We start from the raw sequence: 14,511 nt of genomic DNA on the forward strand, positions 1-14,511 counted from the left end.
TGGGTTTATATGACTGGGACACAGGAAATCATCTGGTGTCATTTAGAGGAACACGGGTGAGTATTAGGGTTTGAAGCACTTTACAAAAGATGAGAAAATTAAAAAAGAAGCGAAATTTGTTGTTTGTGCTTTTTGAATGAATGAATAAATAAATGAATGAATGAATAAATAAATAAATAAATACATATAAATAAATAAATAAGTAAGTAAGTAAGTAAGTAAGTCCATAACACCTTCTTCCAGTCTTCAGTAGTCCACTGCTGGTGTTTCATGGCCCAGCCTCTTTTTCTTATTCTGAAGTCTCTTCAATGTCTTTCTTGCTGCAACTCCACCCATCAAACCGAACTGTTCAGTCTTCTGTTCACAGTTGAAACTCAGACTTGTTTTCTACGACCACTATCTTCACTGTGCTTGAAGCTGTTGTCCTGTGAGTCTCCTCTCACTCCAGCTGTTGACTGTCATAAACTCGTCTTCTGATTCTGTTGTGTCTTTGGCTCTGCCACACCTCTTCCTGTCAGCTTTTCCTCCTGTTTCTGAGTGCCTTTGGATGGTGAAAGAAACTGGACTTACTGACACCTGGACTTTCTTGGACATTTCTCTGTAGGACAGACCTACATTTTTAAGTGTTCTGATGGTCTGTCTCTCTTCTATCGTTAATTGCCTTTTCCTCTTTTCCATTTTTATAGTAACACACTACTTTCTGCAGTACAATACTGTTCAAATAATGCTCCCAACGGTATGAACCAAAGTGTGTTCAACACTACTTTTACGCAGACACAGGGGGTTGGGAGGAATTCACAAACGTTGGGACACCTGTAGGAATTGGTAGCACCAACTTTCGAGGCTTGATCAACCTCCATTGCTGCAGAACTGCTTTAAGTTGTTAACCCATTTCTTGTTCGCCTTTTTGTATAATTCTGAAATGTACATTATTTTTCAGTTTTTTTTAACCTTACCTATTGTTTTTTGTTTTTTTTTTAACCTCTGGCAGTTCACCGCTTACCTTCGTACCACTTCAAGCTGTTCATTGGACTGGAACTGCTTGAATTTCAATACAAAACTGGAAAAATTGGGGTGTTCTAAAACTTTTGACCGACAGTATATACAGGGTGGGGAAGCAAAATTTACAATGAACATTTAGTTGTTTTTTCTCAGCAGGCACTACATCAGTTGTTTTGAAACCAAACATATATTGATGTCATAATCATACCTAACACTATTATCCATACCTTTTCAGAAACTTTTGCCCATATGAGTAATCAGGAAAGCAAACGTCAAAGAGTGTGTGATTTGCTGAATGCACTCGTCACACCAAAGGAGATTTCAAAAATAGTTGGAGTGTCCATAAAGACTGTTTATAATGGAAAGAAGAGAATGACTATGAGCAAAACTATTACGAGAAAGTCTGGAAGATACTATTAAAGAAGAATGGGAGAAGTTTGTCACCCGAATATTTGAGGAACACTTGCGCAAGTTTCAGGAAGCGTGTGAAGGCAGTTATTGAGAAAGAAGGAGGACACATAGAATAAAAACATTTTCTATGATGTAAATTTTCTTGTGGCAAATAAATTCTCATGACTTTCAATAAACTAATTGGTCATACACTGTCTTTCAATCCCTGCCTCAAAATATTGTAAATTTTGCTTCCCCACCCTGTATATATAAAATAAAATTTGCTAGGGTAGTCTGAGAAGTTGATAAATCTAGCAACCAAAATGCTAAGTTGGCATCAATGGTCTCCTCTGCTTATTGCTTATCTTATCTTATCTTATCTTATCTTATCTTATCTTATCTTGTTCCTGGCTTTGGTCCCGTCTGTCTATTATCTAGATATTTAACATCCCACAAACACAAACGCTCCATCAGATGGTGGTTTGTGTGAGCGCTGTGGGTGGTCTCGCTGAGGTCAAATGTGTCGCTTCGCTTCTACTCGTGTGATGAAGCGTTGGGACGAGACCGAGGATGTTTTCACTGCAGAAAACAATGTGGGTTTGATAGTTTTGGGTTTGAGGTTTGGATTCAAAGTGGGGAAGTACAGGAATGTTTGTGTGTGTCAGAGAGGAAGAAGGTCAGTCTGAATCCTCAAATACCAGCTCACTTTGATCCACATCCTCTGTGTTTGAAGCAGCATTCACACATATTCTCAGCCTTCAAACCTCCTCTGTAAGGCTACGTTTACATGGTAACCATCTGAACCCAAAACGCAAAAGTGCTGTTGCGTTCTCACTTTTAATTCCACCATTAGACGTGTGTTTTGGGGGAAAATCTGCATATAGACAAACACACAAAAGTGTGTGAAGTTTCCTGTTTATGGATGTAGTATGTACGCTAGGTGGCATCAGCACCAGAACCGAACTACTTCTCTTCCTGTTCTCTCCTAGCGCAAAATACAATCACAAAACAGGAAACACAACACTACACTATAAAGATTCGTGACAATTGCTGAAACGACTCTTGGATGTAAATTAGAGCGCTTATGGCAACGTGAAGGTCCGTCACAGGGAAATAATCTGACATGTTGTTGTGTCGCTGTGCTGGTGTGCGCTGTGATGCAAGGTTATTATTGTTAACAAAAACTAACGAAATGACAAAAACTAGAATTGTAAAAACATTTTCGTTAACTGAAATTAAAAAAAAACTATAATTAAAAGAAAAAAACGATAATTAACTGACACTGTATTGTGTGCTTAAAAAACTAACTAAAACAGATAAAAATTATGGATAAAATTCCCTTCGTTTTCGTCTTAGTCAATGTCGGATTGATACGAAATTGATTTATTTCCCTTGAGCAATTTTAGCTAGCGGCACCATATGATATTTAACGGTCCGTTACTTGTGGTCACTTGTGGTTTCCAGTCGTCTTCTCGTCCCCACTCTGCCTGGAAACATGCAGACTAAAGTTGGGAGAAAGCAGCAGAGTCCTGTCTGGGGTTTATTTGAATACGACAGAGAAGAAGAGAAAAGATACGACAACTGGCCAGTGGTGTATTTGTCTATATATATGTGTGTGTGTTGAAGTCCAGGTGGCTTTATTGGATTGGTGGAACGCACATCCTGGGGATTGGCCAGCCTGGAGCACACAGGCCCCTAATTGGTGGAGGAAGACGGAGTCCGCCTTTAAAACCGCCTGTGGACAACCCAGCCCCGCTCCTCGTCCTCGCCCTGCTCCCAACTAACGCCGCCAATTTCGCATTCTTAGAGAGAGAGAGAGTTTCGACATTTTGAATCCTGTATTTATGCACATTGTAAATAGTTTACGGACACCGCAGCCCTTGTTTAGGGTGAGAAGTCAATTTTACTTTCATCATGTTTTCTCCTGTTTTTGACTTAGGAGGCCAGGTTAGTCCTGTGTATTTTTGTTCTTTTATTTTTATTAGGGAAGTACAGAGTGATTGAGTTGGTTTTGTTTGTTATTTTTATCAGTGCTCACCCTGCATTAAATAAACTGCTGCTCGGTTTTAATTTAACATTATTTGTCGTGGTCTTCCTTGGGAGTGGGAATCGAGTGGGGAGTCATTTTATTACCTCCGCCAAGGAGGTTATGTTTTTGCCAGGGTTTGTTTGTTTGTCTGTTTGTTTGTTTGTTTGTTTGTCTGTCCGTTAGTGTGCAACATAACTCAAAAAGTTATGGACAGATTTGGATGAAATTTTCAGGGTTTGTTGGAAATGGGATAAGGAAGAAATGATTAAATTTTGGTGGTGATCGGGGGTGGGGGGGCCCACGGGGGGAGCCACTGATCAGCCTTGGCGGAGGTCTGCGCTCTCCGAGTGCTTCTAGTGTTATGCCTTTTTTTACCCCTAGACTAGGGCGTAACAACAACTAAAATTAATACTAAAACTAAACTAAAACTATGCATTTAGAAAAAAACAAAAACTAATGAAAACTAGCAAACCTGCTCTAAAAACAAATTAAAACTAACTGAATTAGAGAAAAAAAAAGTCAAAACTAAATAAAACTAAACTATAATGAAAAATCCAAAACTATTAGAACCTTGCTGTGATGTAAACTCTATGCGACTAGAAAACACAGTTTTGTGTTTCAAAGTCCACAAACAAATGCATTTTGCGACAAAATTTCCAAAAAGGCCTGAGTGACATTTTGGTTTGTTATGTAAACAAGCGGACTGTGTTTATGATGGAGTCATCTTTGAAGTTGTTCACCATGAGGGAAGTGTTTCAGGTGCATGAGCCCAGACTAATGGAGCAGTGATCATCAGGAACTCACTGGGGTCTCACACATTTGAGGAAGAACATTTGTGATGAAAGTCCTACGCTACTGTAAGCATATCTGTTCTGGGTGAAGCTCCTTCAGGTGTTGTGTGTGCTCTTCTTTTGGTCCTGGTCAGTCCTGGACTACATGTCTAATAATCTTGTCAGGTAGACCACGCAGAAGGACAGTACCATAGTCAAGGTGAGAGCAAAAACACACAAATGTTGGTCCTTTTACAGGAAGTCTTTGCTGCTACAGAGTCAGAACCTTCCCCTTGTTTGTGTTTGTTTCTGATGAACCTGGTGAAGGATAATGATCAGCAGCAGGTTTTTAATTCAGTGTCTTCTGCGCTGACCCGGTGCACTCCCATGGTTCTGACTCACTCAGTTTAATGTGGGTCATGCTGGTTCCTGCTGGTGTCTTCTTCTGATAAATAAAAACACTGTGGTTTCCAAGCGACTCCTGGTGAGGTCTCTGCTGGGGGACGGACTCTGGAGGTTCCACATCACTGTGTGAAGTTCGTCGCCGTCATGTGATGCCTCTGCTCCGCAAACCGATTAGCTCATTAACGCTCCTCCAGACCTTTTAGCAGACAAGCTGTGATTGTGTGAGTCCAGTGCATGTGTACTATGGACTAAGTGTCATCTTTAATTAGCACCTGTGCATGTGGGACAACATCACACCATGCTGTCTTCTCCTGATAACATCAGTCATGAGGACAGAGTCACAGCAGAAACACACTTTGTGCTTCGCTAAATCACATTACATGTTCACCCTCTGCTTATCTCAGAGATTTTAAGGACATTTTACTTCGACAACAACACATTTCTGAGCTGCAGAGTGCACTAACCCCTCTGTGGAGCGAACAGGACCACATCCTCCACAGGAGTTTGAGTTGTGGGAACGTTGTCATTAAAGTAATTACAGGAAACTGCAAGAAACGATAATGGCAATTAATCATTTTCTAATTGGTGCTCTGCTGCAAAGAGCAAAGTAGCATTTAGAGGATGGCAACAAGCAGGAAAGACATGTGAAAAGACAGCCACGAAGAAAAAGGCCAAATATGATGTCAACTGGAAGTACAGTTTCAGGGAGTGATGGTGGGGTCGTCCCTCTGTGTACGCAGGAGCAGGATGAACGCCTTTATTTCACAGGGTTCCCAAGGGTCTTAAAAAGTCTTGAATTTACAAATCTGCATTTAATACCTTAAAAAAGTCTTTAAAAGGTATTCAATTTCACATGGTGGGTCTTAACTTATGTTTCCATAAACCTGTTAGCTGTATTGTGTTTAAATGTGTCTGTTGAATGTCCGAACTGCAAAGAAAGTATCTTTACTCGACTCAGTTCTACTTGTTCCAACCTGACAATTTATACTGAAATTAGCAACCAAATATCACTAACTTCGTAGCCCCCGGAGAGAAAAATGACTCAAAATGGAGGGAATCAAGGTGTTGGAGTAAATGGAAACATTTTCGTAAATTCTAGGAGTCATAAATTTTTGTCAGTATGAAATGGTGATCAAATTCTAAGTCTTAAAAAGGTCTGAAAAAGTCTGACATTCAAATTATAGAAACCTGTAGGAACCCTGATTTTACCTGAAACTATTTATAAATTACTCAACTCGAACTGACCCCCAAAAATTATTTGATTACAATTTTCCTGAGTGGAATATTTGTTTCATTAATGTCGCTGCTGTTAAAAACTGGTTCCACTGTTGTGTTCCACATGGACCCTTTATTGTGATGCACATGACGCCAGGATCACCACACAGTTGGATGTTCGTTCAGCTGGTACAGGTTGGATCCAAATGTGTAGAAGACTGACCTGACATACTGCAGTACATTTTACACTGTTTGTATTAGTTTTGCACACATGGACTTTATCCTGTGTACATTTTATTTTGTTTTTATCGTTGCATGCCTTGTTTTTTGCACCATGGGGAGCAGTACTCCAGTTTCATTGTACGTGTACTTATGCTAGTGCGCTTGTGCGATGGCAATAAAGATTTATCTTTTTTTTTTTGTCTCCCTGACTTCCCCCCTTCTTCCCCAATCTCTCTCTCTCTCTTTACCCTCGCTCTTAAAAGAAGTTTTTCCTTCCACTGTCACCAGCTGTTTGCTCCTGGAGGACTCTGTTGGGTTTCTGTAAACTGGTTTGAGCGTCTGGTTTGGACCAGTTCTATATGTAAAGTGTCATGAGATCACTTTTGTTATTAACCCTTTCATGCATTAATTGTGAGAACCTTAGTCAAGATCTTTTTCTTAAGTGTTTTTATTCCTCCTTAGGCATGAAAAAAAACAATGCAATCAAGGTTTTTTTTTTCTGTGGAGTTACAAAAATATCCATGCATTTCATTTTTGAAGAAAAGAAACGTGTTTAAAACCCAACATCAGAGAGGGATATGAAAACAATGAAATAAAAACATGTTTAATGCTGCTAATCTGATGTCTTCTCACATTTTAACATATTCTAATGCTAGTAATTCCTCACTTCATGGAGATAATGTGCAAAAAAAACCTTCTTGTCTAACAAATAACAATTGATTTACACTCAAACATGTTAGTGCAGATCAGGTTTATCAAGAACAGCAAAGTTACAGTAATGGTCTGAATGTCAGGATATAACATGATGCGTAAGTGTCCACTGTGTTGGCTGATATGGAACTAAAACAACAAAACCCATTAATATACAAGAGAACAGCTGGAGAAGAACTGTCCACTGGAGTGACTTGTGCATGAAAGGATTAATTGGTGCTATATAAAAAAATTTGATTGATTGAATCTGCTTTTATTACAGACTAGATTATTGTAACTCACTTTTCTCAGGCTGTCCCAAAAAGTCTTTAAAGACCCTTCAGCTAATCCAGAATGCTGCTGCTCATGTACTGACCAGAACCAGGATCTGAGACCATATGTGTCCTGTGTTGGCTTCTCTGCACTGGCTTACATGCTTTTAGGACAGAAAATACATACTTTCACTGCTAAAGAGTTGGAGGACAGTGGAGACCTGCATGATGAGCAGAGAACACATAAACTCAGCAAACAGACTGTGGTTCAATTCTCCAACTGGAGCACCAGGTCATGCTGTGATAAAGTACAGGGTGACACAAAAAAACGGGAACTTTTTAACAATCCAATAAAACCACGAGTGATGGAAGAAAAATATTTTATTCATAGTAATTGAAACCTTAAAACATGATATTTAAGAAACAATGATGGAATTTTCATTTTTTAAAAATTACTTCCTGTAGATGGCGTCCTCCTGTACGAATGCATTCTTGAAATCTGCTGTTGAGATTCCTTATTGACTGCTGCAACATCTCAGCTGGGATACTGTGAATTTCATCCTGAATTCTCAGTTTTAACTCATCCAGAGTTCTTGGTCGAGTCGTGTACACTTTACTCTTGAGATAGCCCCACAAGAAAAAATCACAAATAGACAAATCTGGCGATCTAGGGGGCCAGGGAACGTTACCGAATCTTGAGATCACACGGTTACCGAACAATTCTCACACAGCCGCCAATGGTTACTACACAAAAAAACGGGAATTTTTGAAGTGCATATTGGCAGACATGAGCAAGTGGCAGCACTGTGAGACAGTGACCTTGAGCAAGTAAACACACCCCCATTTTAGTAACCATTGGCGGCTATCTCAAGAGTAAAGTGTACACGACTCAACCAAGAACTCTGGATGAGTTAAAACAGAGAATTCAGGATGAAATTCACAGTATCCCAGCTGAGATGTTGCAGCGGTCAATGAGGAATCTCAACAGCAGATTTCAAGAATGCATTCGTACAGGAGGACGCCATCTACAGGAAGTAATTTTTAAAAAATGAAAATTCCATCATTGTTTCTTAAATGACATGTTTTAAGGTTTCAATTACTATGAATAAAATATTTTTCTTCCATCACTCTTGGTTTTATTGGATTGTTAAAAAGTTCCCGTTTTTTGGTGTCACCCTGTACTAACCACTAAACCAACGCACTGGCCAATTACATTTTTACGCAGAGACCCACAAAACATAACATTTTTTAAACAGTTTTTAAAGTTTTGTTATTTAGAGCCTGTTTATCCCTGACAAACGTGCAAAAGACCTAAACCACCTTCAAAGATCAGCGGAAATCCCTTTAGGGCTCCACCTGATGCTTGAGGCCTAAAAAAAAATGTTGGAAAAGAAATCAGTGAAAAGTGAGAAAAGAGTCTGATTTAATAGACCTTAAAAACATTTTAAAGTGGTTTATTACAAATATGTGGTATAAATAAATGACATTTAGTTACATGGTAGGTTACATCATTCAGATGAGACTGGAATACACATGATAAACACTTCTCATTACAAAATCATTTCATATACAGTGTTTTTCGTGACAATAATTTGTCATCCCGCTCATACAGTAGCTCGCAGAAGAGTACCGTTCATTTACAGCAGATATGTTTTTAAAGTGGCATGACCCCAAAGTACATGATGCAAAAAATGTCACAATGATAAAATAATCCATATAAACATAAGTACTCATTTCAGTCACAGAAAATCTCATGTGAAATTATTGTTCAGATAAACAACAAAGCCTCCAGCTGACAATATTCAAACTATAAAAATGTAAAATGTCAGAGTCCAGAGTGTCATCCCAGACTGATGACGTGCAGAAGCCATAAAATCAGTGCCTTTTAGAATAGAAAAATACTGCCCACTGAAAAGAGACTACGGAACAAAAATAGTGCTACAACATGTAAGCACTGTGATTGAATCAGGGCTACATATTATTGTTAGTGATACATATCCTGTCATATTAATGCCTGCATTTTCAACCATTTTAGGATTATTCAAACGTGTATTGAACACAGACGTCAGTTACTGATAAGGCATGCAACCCATATAACAAGGTAACATGACATAACGGACTATTAACAAAATACCTGAGCAAAATGTTGCTATATATATATATTTATTAACATTGTAAAATCTGCACAATCCCCTTAAATACTTAGACAATACATCATACATCTTTGTACCAGTGTCAGTCTCATTTATTCACAGTTTCAAGCTGTTCTTCGCATTAGCTCCAGCTCTGATGATCATAGTCCAGAGTGGGAGAAACTCTGACATGCATGAGGACCAAGAAACAACATATCAGAGATTACATATACATGAGTGTGTCCCACCGACCCACTATTAACAGTCTGTAAACCAGTATTTAACTGGACTGTGTGAGTCAAAGACAAGTCACAGCTGATTAGCAAAAATGTAACGTCTTTAAAGCTGCAGTAATCAATTCTGGCCACTATGCGGCAGTCTAAGGTTTGAAGAGCTAATATGTAACTTTATTATCCGATAGTAGTTCCTGACAGCATGAACCCAGAGCTGGTTCTGGTGCCTATTCAGAGTCGTTCCAACCTTCAGAAGAGGGTTTGGCTTTTCCATGATCTAGAGTCACGATATTACATGACTGGATCTGTGCTGGTCCTGACGTTGTGAGCCACCACTGGAACCCAAACATGACGGCTCCAGTGTGTTTGTGCTGTTCATTGTGATTGCAACGGATGTCAAATATGTTTGAGGAAAGAAACCCCAGGGCCTGCCCCCAGCTCCTGGTGTTAGCGCACTGTGTTCTCGGCCGGTGAAGTATTGGTCCTGCTGTGGAACCAGTTTTTCTGGCTTCATGAAATACTGGTTCAAGATAAGGCACCGACTCTGAAAAAGGGTGGGTTGAGCTTAAATCAATGCCATATCACCTGTATCAACCAGTAATCTAAATCCAAGTTGTTTAATTCTGGTTTTGCTAACTTTGCTTATCTTTAGGTGTTGGACTGGAATCCTAGAAAGGGTTTTAAAGAGGAACTTCTGAATATTTTTTTTCAACATCCACAAGGTTAACATTGATACTTTAGGATTACATTTGAGCCTTGTTTGAACTAATGTTGTTTGGATGCATTTTAGGAACATGTTCAACACAAACTAAAAAATGTGCCCTCACCTCATTCATGTAGTTTGGTGTTCATACTGCCATTTGTTTACATGTTAAAATGAAAACCTTGATTAATGCAGCTTTAAGTTCATAACCTCATGCAGAACAGCCTTAGTTCGAGCTGTAACAGGGTAGTCCAGTGTCTAAAGCTAAGAGCTGGCTTATTGAACATCATACCCAGTACTGATTCTTCTGAAGAGTGGGAGTGGTAGCTTTAATAATTTGGGAAGACGCAGGGGAACCATTACTCCAGGAACTGATAAGCATAGAAGAATCCATGGTGTTATAAGCCGAGCCTGGTGTCAGGAGCCGATCCAGAACAGGACTACCTGGGCAGGTGGGGTTTATAGGAGTCACAGTCACTGTGGGAACTGTTGTGCTCCTCTGGGACTGACCACTGTAAGACTGACTGCTGGGAAGACTGTGGGGAAGCGCCTCCTTGGATGCAGTGGCGCTCTGCTTCCTCTGCCTGTGGTGTCGGAGGAAGACCACCAGCACCACGAAGATGATTACAAGCAGCAGCAAGGCCAGCAGTGGGAGGATGACCAAGAGGGGGTTGGAGGCTTTTTGAGGATAGGACTCAACACGAACTGGTGTGTTCCTAAAGGGGAAATCCTCCGGCCCATGTGTTGGCTTGCCAGCAGTTGTACTGAAAATGCTAGTTCTGTTGGAGTTTCCCCAGCGGTTGCGTCCCTTGAACTTCTGCTGGTTTTTGCTTGGCTGCTGAGTGGAGAGAAACGCTGTTGACAGGCCTGGAAGAGCTGTTCCATTTCTGAAAGTCTGGACGGTCGTCTGAGGGATGGATGATATGGTTGGGACTGGACTCTTTGTGGTTGGGAAAAGTGCTGGATCATATGGCACAATTGTGAAGTGGAACTCCCCTTTAGCAGGTGGGACGTTATCAGCTTTCAAGACAAAAACCAGTGAATCATTTAACTCTTGAACTCCTGTCATGTTGGCGTTGAGCTCTAAGGCAACCCGCTCCTGCATCACCTCCTGGTAACTGAAGGACTCGGCCAGTTCTGTTGTTCGGGACTTCTCTGGTTTGATTCGAACCACCTTCCCATACTTTGGATGGGCCACAATGTCAAATACAGGAACACTCGGACTTATACGAGCCAGTTGAGAGGCATTAAGGAAGCCAGTGTTAAGTTTAACAGCAATCCCATTGGGAACCCTTAACCCTTCTCTGACCTGGATCAAAGGTCTGACAGTGATGTTGAGCTCTTGGTCAGTCAGGTTTGCTTCTGAAGTGAAGGCAGTAAATTCCAGTCTGTCTTCCGCAGAGGACAGTGAGATCATGTGGTAGGATAATTTTCCCATCTCTAAATCCTCTTGCTCAAACTGTGTTACCACTTGGTTGTCCTTTAAAAGTTTGCCAAACTGCGGGGGCCTCGTAATCCGGTAGTGAATTGTGGTGTTTTTACCATTAGTCTTGGCAAAAAGATTGTCTTGGGTCAGCAGTACCGATGTTTTTCCTTGTTCTAGCATCAATTCAGTGCAGTTGACCAGAGAAATAGTGATTTCTGTCACTTCAAGATTAAAAAGTTTGTAAATTGGTTTATGGTGACCGTCAGTGACACTGAAGTAAAACACCCCAGATGCAGGGCTTCCATCATGGACGAAGAAGACACTTCCGTTATTGATTTGAGCTTGTGTGAAAGAACCAACTGACTCATCCAAAGTTCCTTCTAGGGCTAGGTAACCATTGTTTGGTTTGCTAATCACAGTGAACTTGATATCATCAGGTGGATTGTCCAAATCTTCCACTTTAAGGTTCTCAGGCTTCAGGGCAACTGTGTCTCCTTGTACCACCCGCAGACTTGGAGCTTTGGTCTTAAGTAACGGTGGCTGGTCATTCACAGGTGTGACCGTGATATTAAAACGCTCCTCAATAAAGTCACTGCTGTCCAGAGGTCGCTGTGCGGTTTTACCTTTAGGATTTAGCCAAGCGCTGAATGCAAAGTGATCGTGGGTTGTCTCAGAGTTGTCATGCTTGTAGGTAATACCGTATTTGTGGACAATATACTGGGAAAAATTTGGTTTCTCCTTGGTGAGGTTCCGTTCACCCACCACAATAACACCATGTTGGGGCAGAGTGGTCACTTGGAACCAGACCTCATGGGTGGTCCGCTGAGGCAACGGCAGCTTCGACATCAGGTTGGAGGCATCCAACTTGGACTCATCAATGACGACACTCTCCCCTTCTGTCACCTCAGCACCTACAGATTCAGAAAACTTTATTTATCCCATACGAGCAATTCATTTGCAGTTTCCCACAGACATCAGCCCATATCCAAAGTGCAAAGTGACAAACATAAATAAATCAGTGCAAAAATATAGGACTATTGAAAGCAACTATGAATAAATGCATTTAAATAATTAACAATAGATAATCAATAAATACCAATGCAGACTAAAGGACTAAAAGACCCTATTGGTTCCGCTAATATGTAAAATAAGAAAAGAAAAAGCAAAAAAAAACCCAAAAAATGATATAAAATGACTAAAATGGCTTCTGTCAGAGTTTAAAAGTGTGATAGCTGAAGGAATGAAAGGTTTTGAATATCTGTTGGTTTTCCTCTGAGGAGCGTAGTAACGCCGGCCTGAAGGCATGAAGGCAAACTTCAGATGTAACACATGGTGAAGGTCCCTGATGATGGACTGTTCTGTTCTCACCACCTGAAGCTCCCAGAGGGAAGACAAGTCTCTGAGTCTGACTCCAATGATCTTGGAGTATATTTGTACAATAGCATGCAGACTGTTCTTGTCTTTCATAGTTAAAACACTGAACCAACAGATAAAAGAAAAAGTTAAAAGGCTTTCAATAAATGAACAATAAAAGTTTCTTAAAATCTTCTCACTGACGTTAAAAGAGTTCAGTGTCCTCATGAGATGGATTCTCTGTTGGCCCCTCTTCACCACACATTCAGTGTTGGCATCAAACCTGAGCTTACAGTCAATAATAGTGCCGAGATATTTGTATGAATCCACTATCTGAACCTCTTCACCATGGGTAACACTCACTTTGTGGTCATTGTTGTTGTGTCTGAAATCAATAATCATGTCTTTAGTTTTTGAGACATTCAAGTCCAGATGAGACCCTAGACCCACGAACAAGTCCCATTAATCACAGACCGTTTTATATCATCCCACCCTTCACTGACTACGACAGACTCAACTCAAACAGCAAAAGGTCCAGGAATAAACATATAGATTCATGCTTTTTTACCATAATCAAATCAGATTAGTAGAACATTTTTACTGCACAATGCAGACAATATTCTCAGTTTTGCAGTGTTTTTTTTTTTTTTTTTTTTTTAACAAAGTGTATGTGATTTGTTCCAGGTTAGTTTGGTAGAGATTCAAAATCATCCATATACATATAAAAAATACTGTTTATCAGAGGTTATGATAAGATGAATTATACAGGGTGTCCCAAAAAAACTGACATCATTTGAGATGTCCATATCAGAGTAACTGGTCAGGAGAAGTGATACTTAATAGGATTTATTTTGGACATAAAATGTTTTATTTAACAAATTTCAAATGAAAAATTCTGGGGGATGGTAATTTTCTAATGTTCCAAAGTTATTACAAATGTTCAGTGTGTGCGCTGCTTATGTCGGTAGTGGAGTTCCTGCCACACTCGCAGCAGCATGTCGTGTGTAACATTCTCCAGAGCCTCAGTGATTCTCCTCTTGAGTTCTTCTACACATGTGGGAAGTGGTGGGATACAGAGCAGTCCTTTCACAGAACCCCACATAAATTATTAGGTGATGAAATGATGTCAAATTTTTCGGGACACCCTGTATATTAATGAAATATTGGTTCTCTAACTGAACACTTTAAAGTCCTTTTAATGAAAATGCCTGTCTAAAGCATTACCTAACCATCTTACTATAATTATTATTTTCTATTAGATTAATATTATAGCTCTAGTTCATTATGTGGTCTATGAATGTGATTATATTTTTGCAATTGTATTTTTAATTGTTAGGTTTACATAATACAAAACTACCCCAATTTTACTATCAAAATTGATAATTTGTAAAAATAAATAAATAAATACATAAATCTTAAAAATTACAGTTTGTGACTTTTCCAAAACTTTAGACAATTTTACTTTTCTCATGTATTCTTATTTATTTATTACGTTTCCAGGTCTGGAAAATGACATTATATCTATTCGTACTGATGACTATGGGAACCCTATGATAATCTTTTCCATTTAGCTGAAAATAAACAGTAAATTTCCGCATCATTTGAGACTTTAATGAAGTCATCGGGGTTAAACTCTTTTCATCTCATGTTGTTCAACATCTATAATGTT

General features: G+C 39.6%; 1 protein-coding gene across 1 annotated transcript in view; it reads right to left on the reverse strand.

Moving 5' to 3' along the window:
• Positions 1–8,433: 8,433 nt before the first annotated feature.
• cspg4ba (chondroitin sulfate proteoglycan 4ba) overlaps positions 8,434–14,511 on the reverse strand; it is a 56,869-nt gene continuing 50,791 nt past the window's right edge. Inside the window, exon 10 of the mRNA XM_030143145.1 lies at positions 8,434–12,400. Within this exon, the coding sequence (XP_029999005.1) occupies positions 10,350–12,400 (2,051 nt within the window). The 3' untranslated portion in view covers positions 8,434–10,349. The remainder of the gene's footprint in view (positions 12,401–14,511) is intronic.

Source organism: Sphaeramia orbicularis, chromosome 9, assembly GCF_902148855.1.
Source record: "Sphaeramia orbicularis chromosome 9, fSphaOr1.1, whole genome shotgun sequence".
Taxonomy (NCBI): Eukaryota; Metazoa; Chordata; class Actinopteri; order Kurtiformes; family Apogonidae; genus Sphaeramia; species Sphaeramia orbicularis.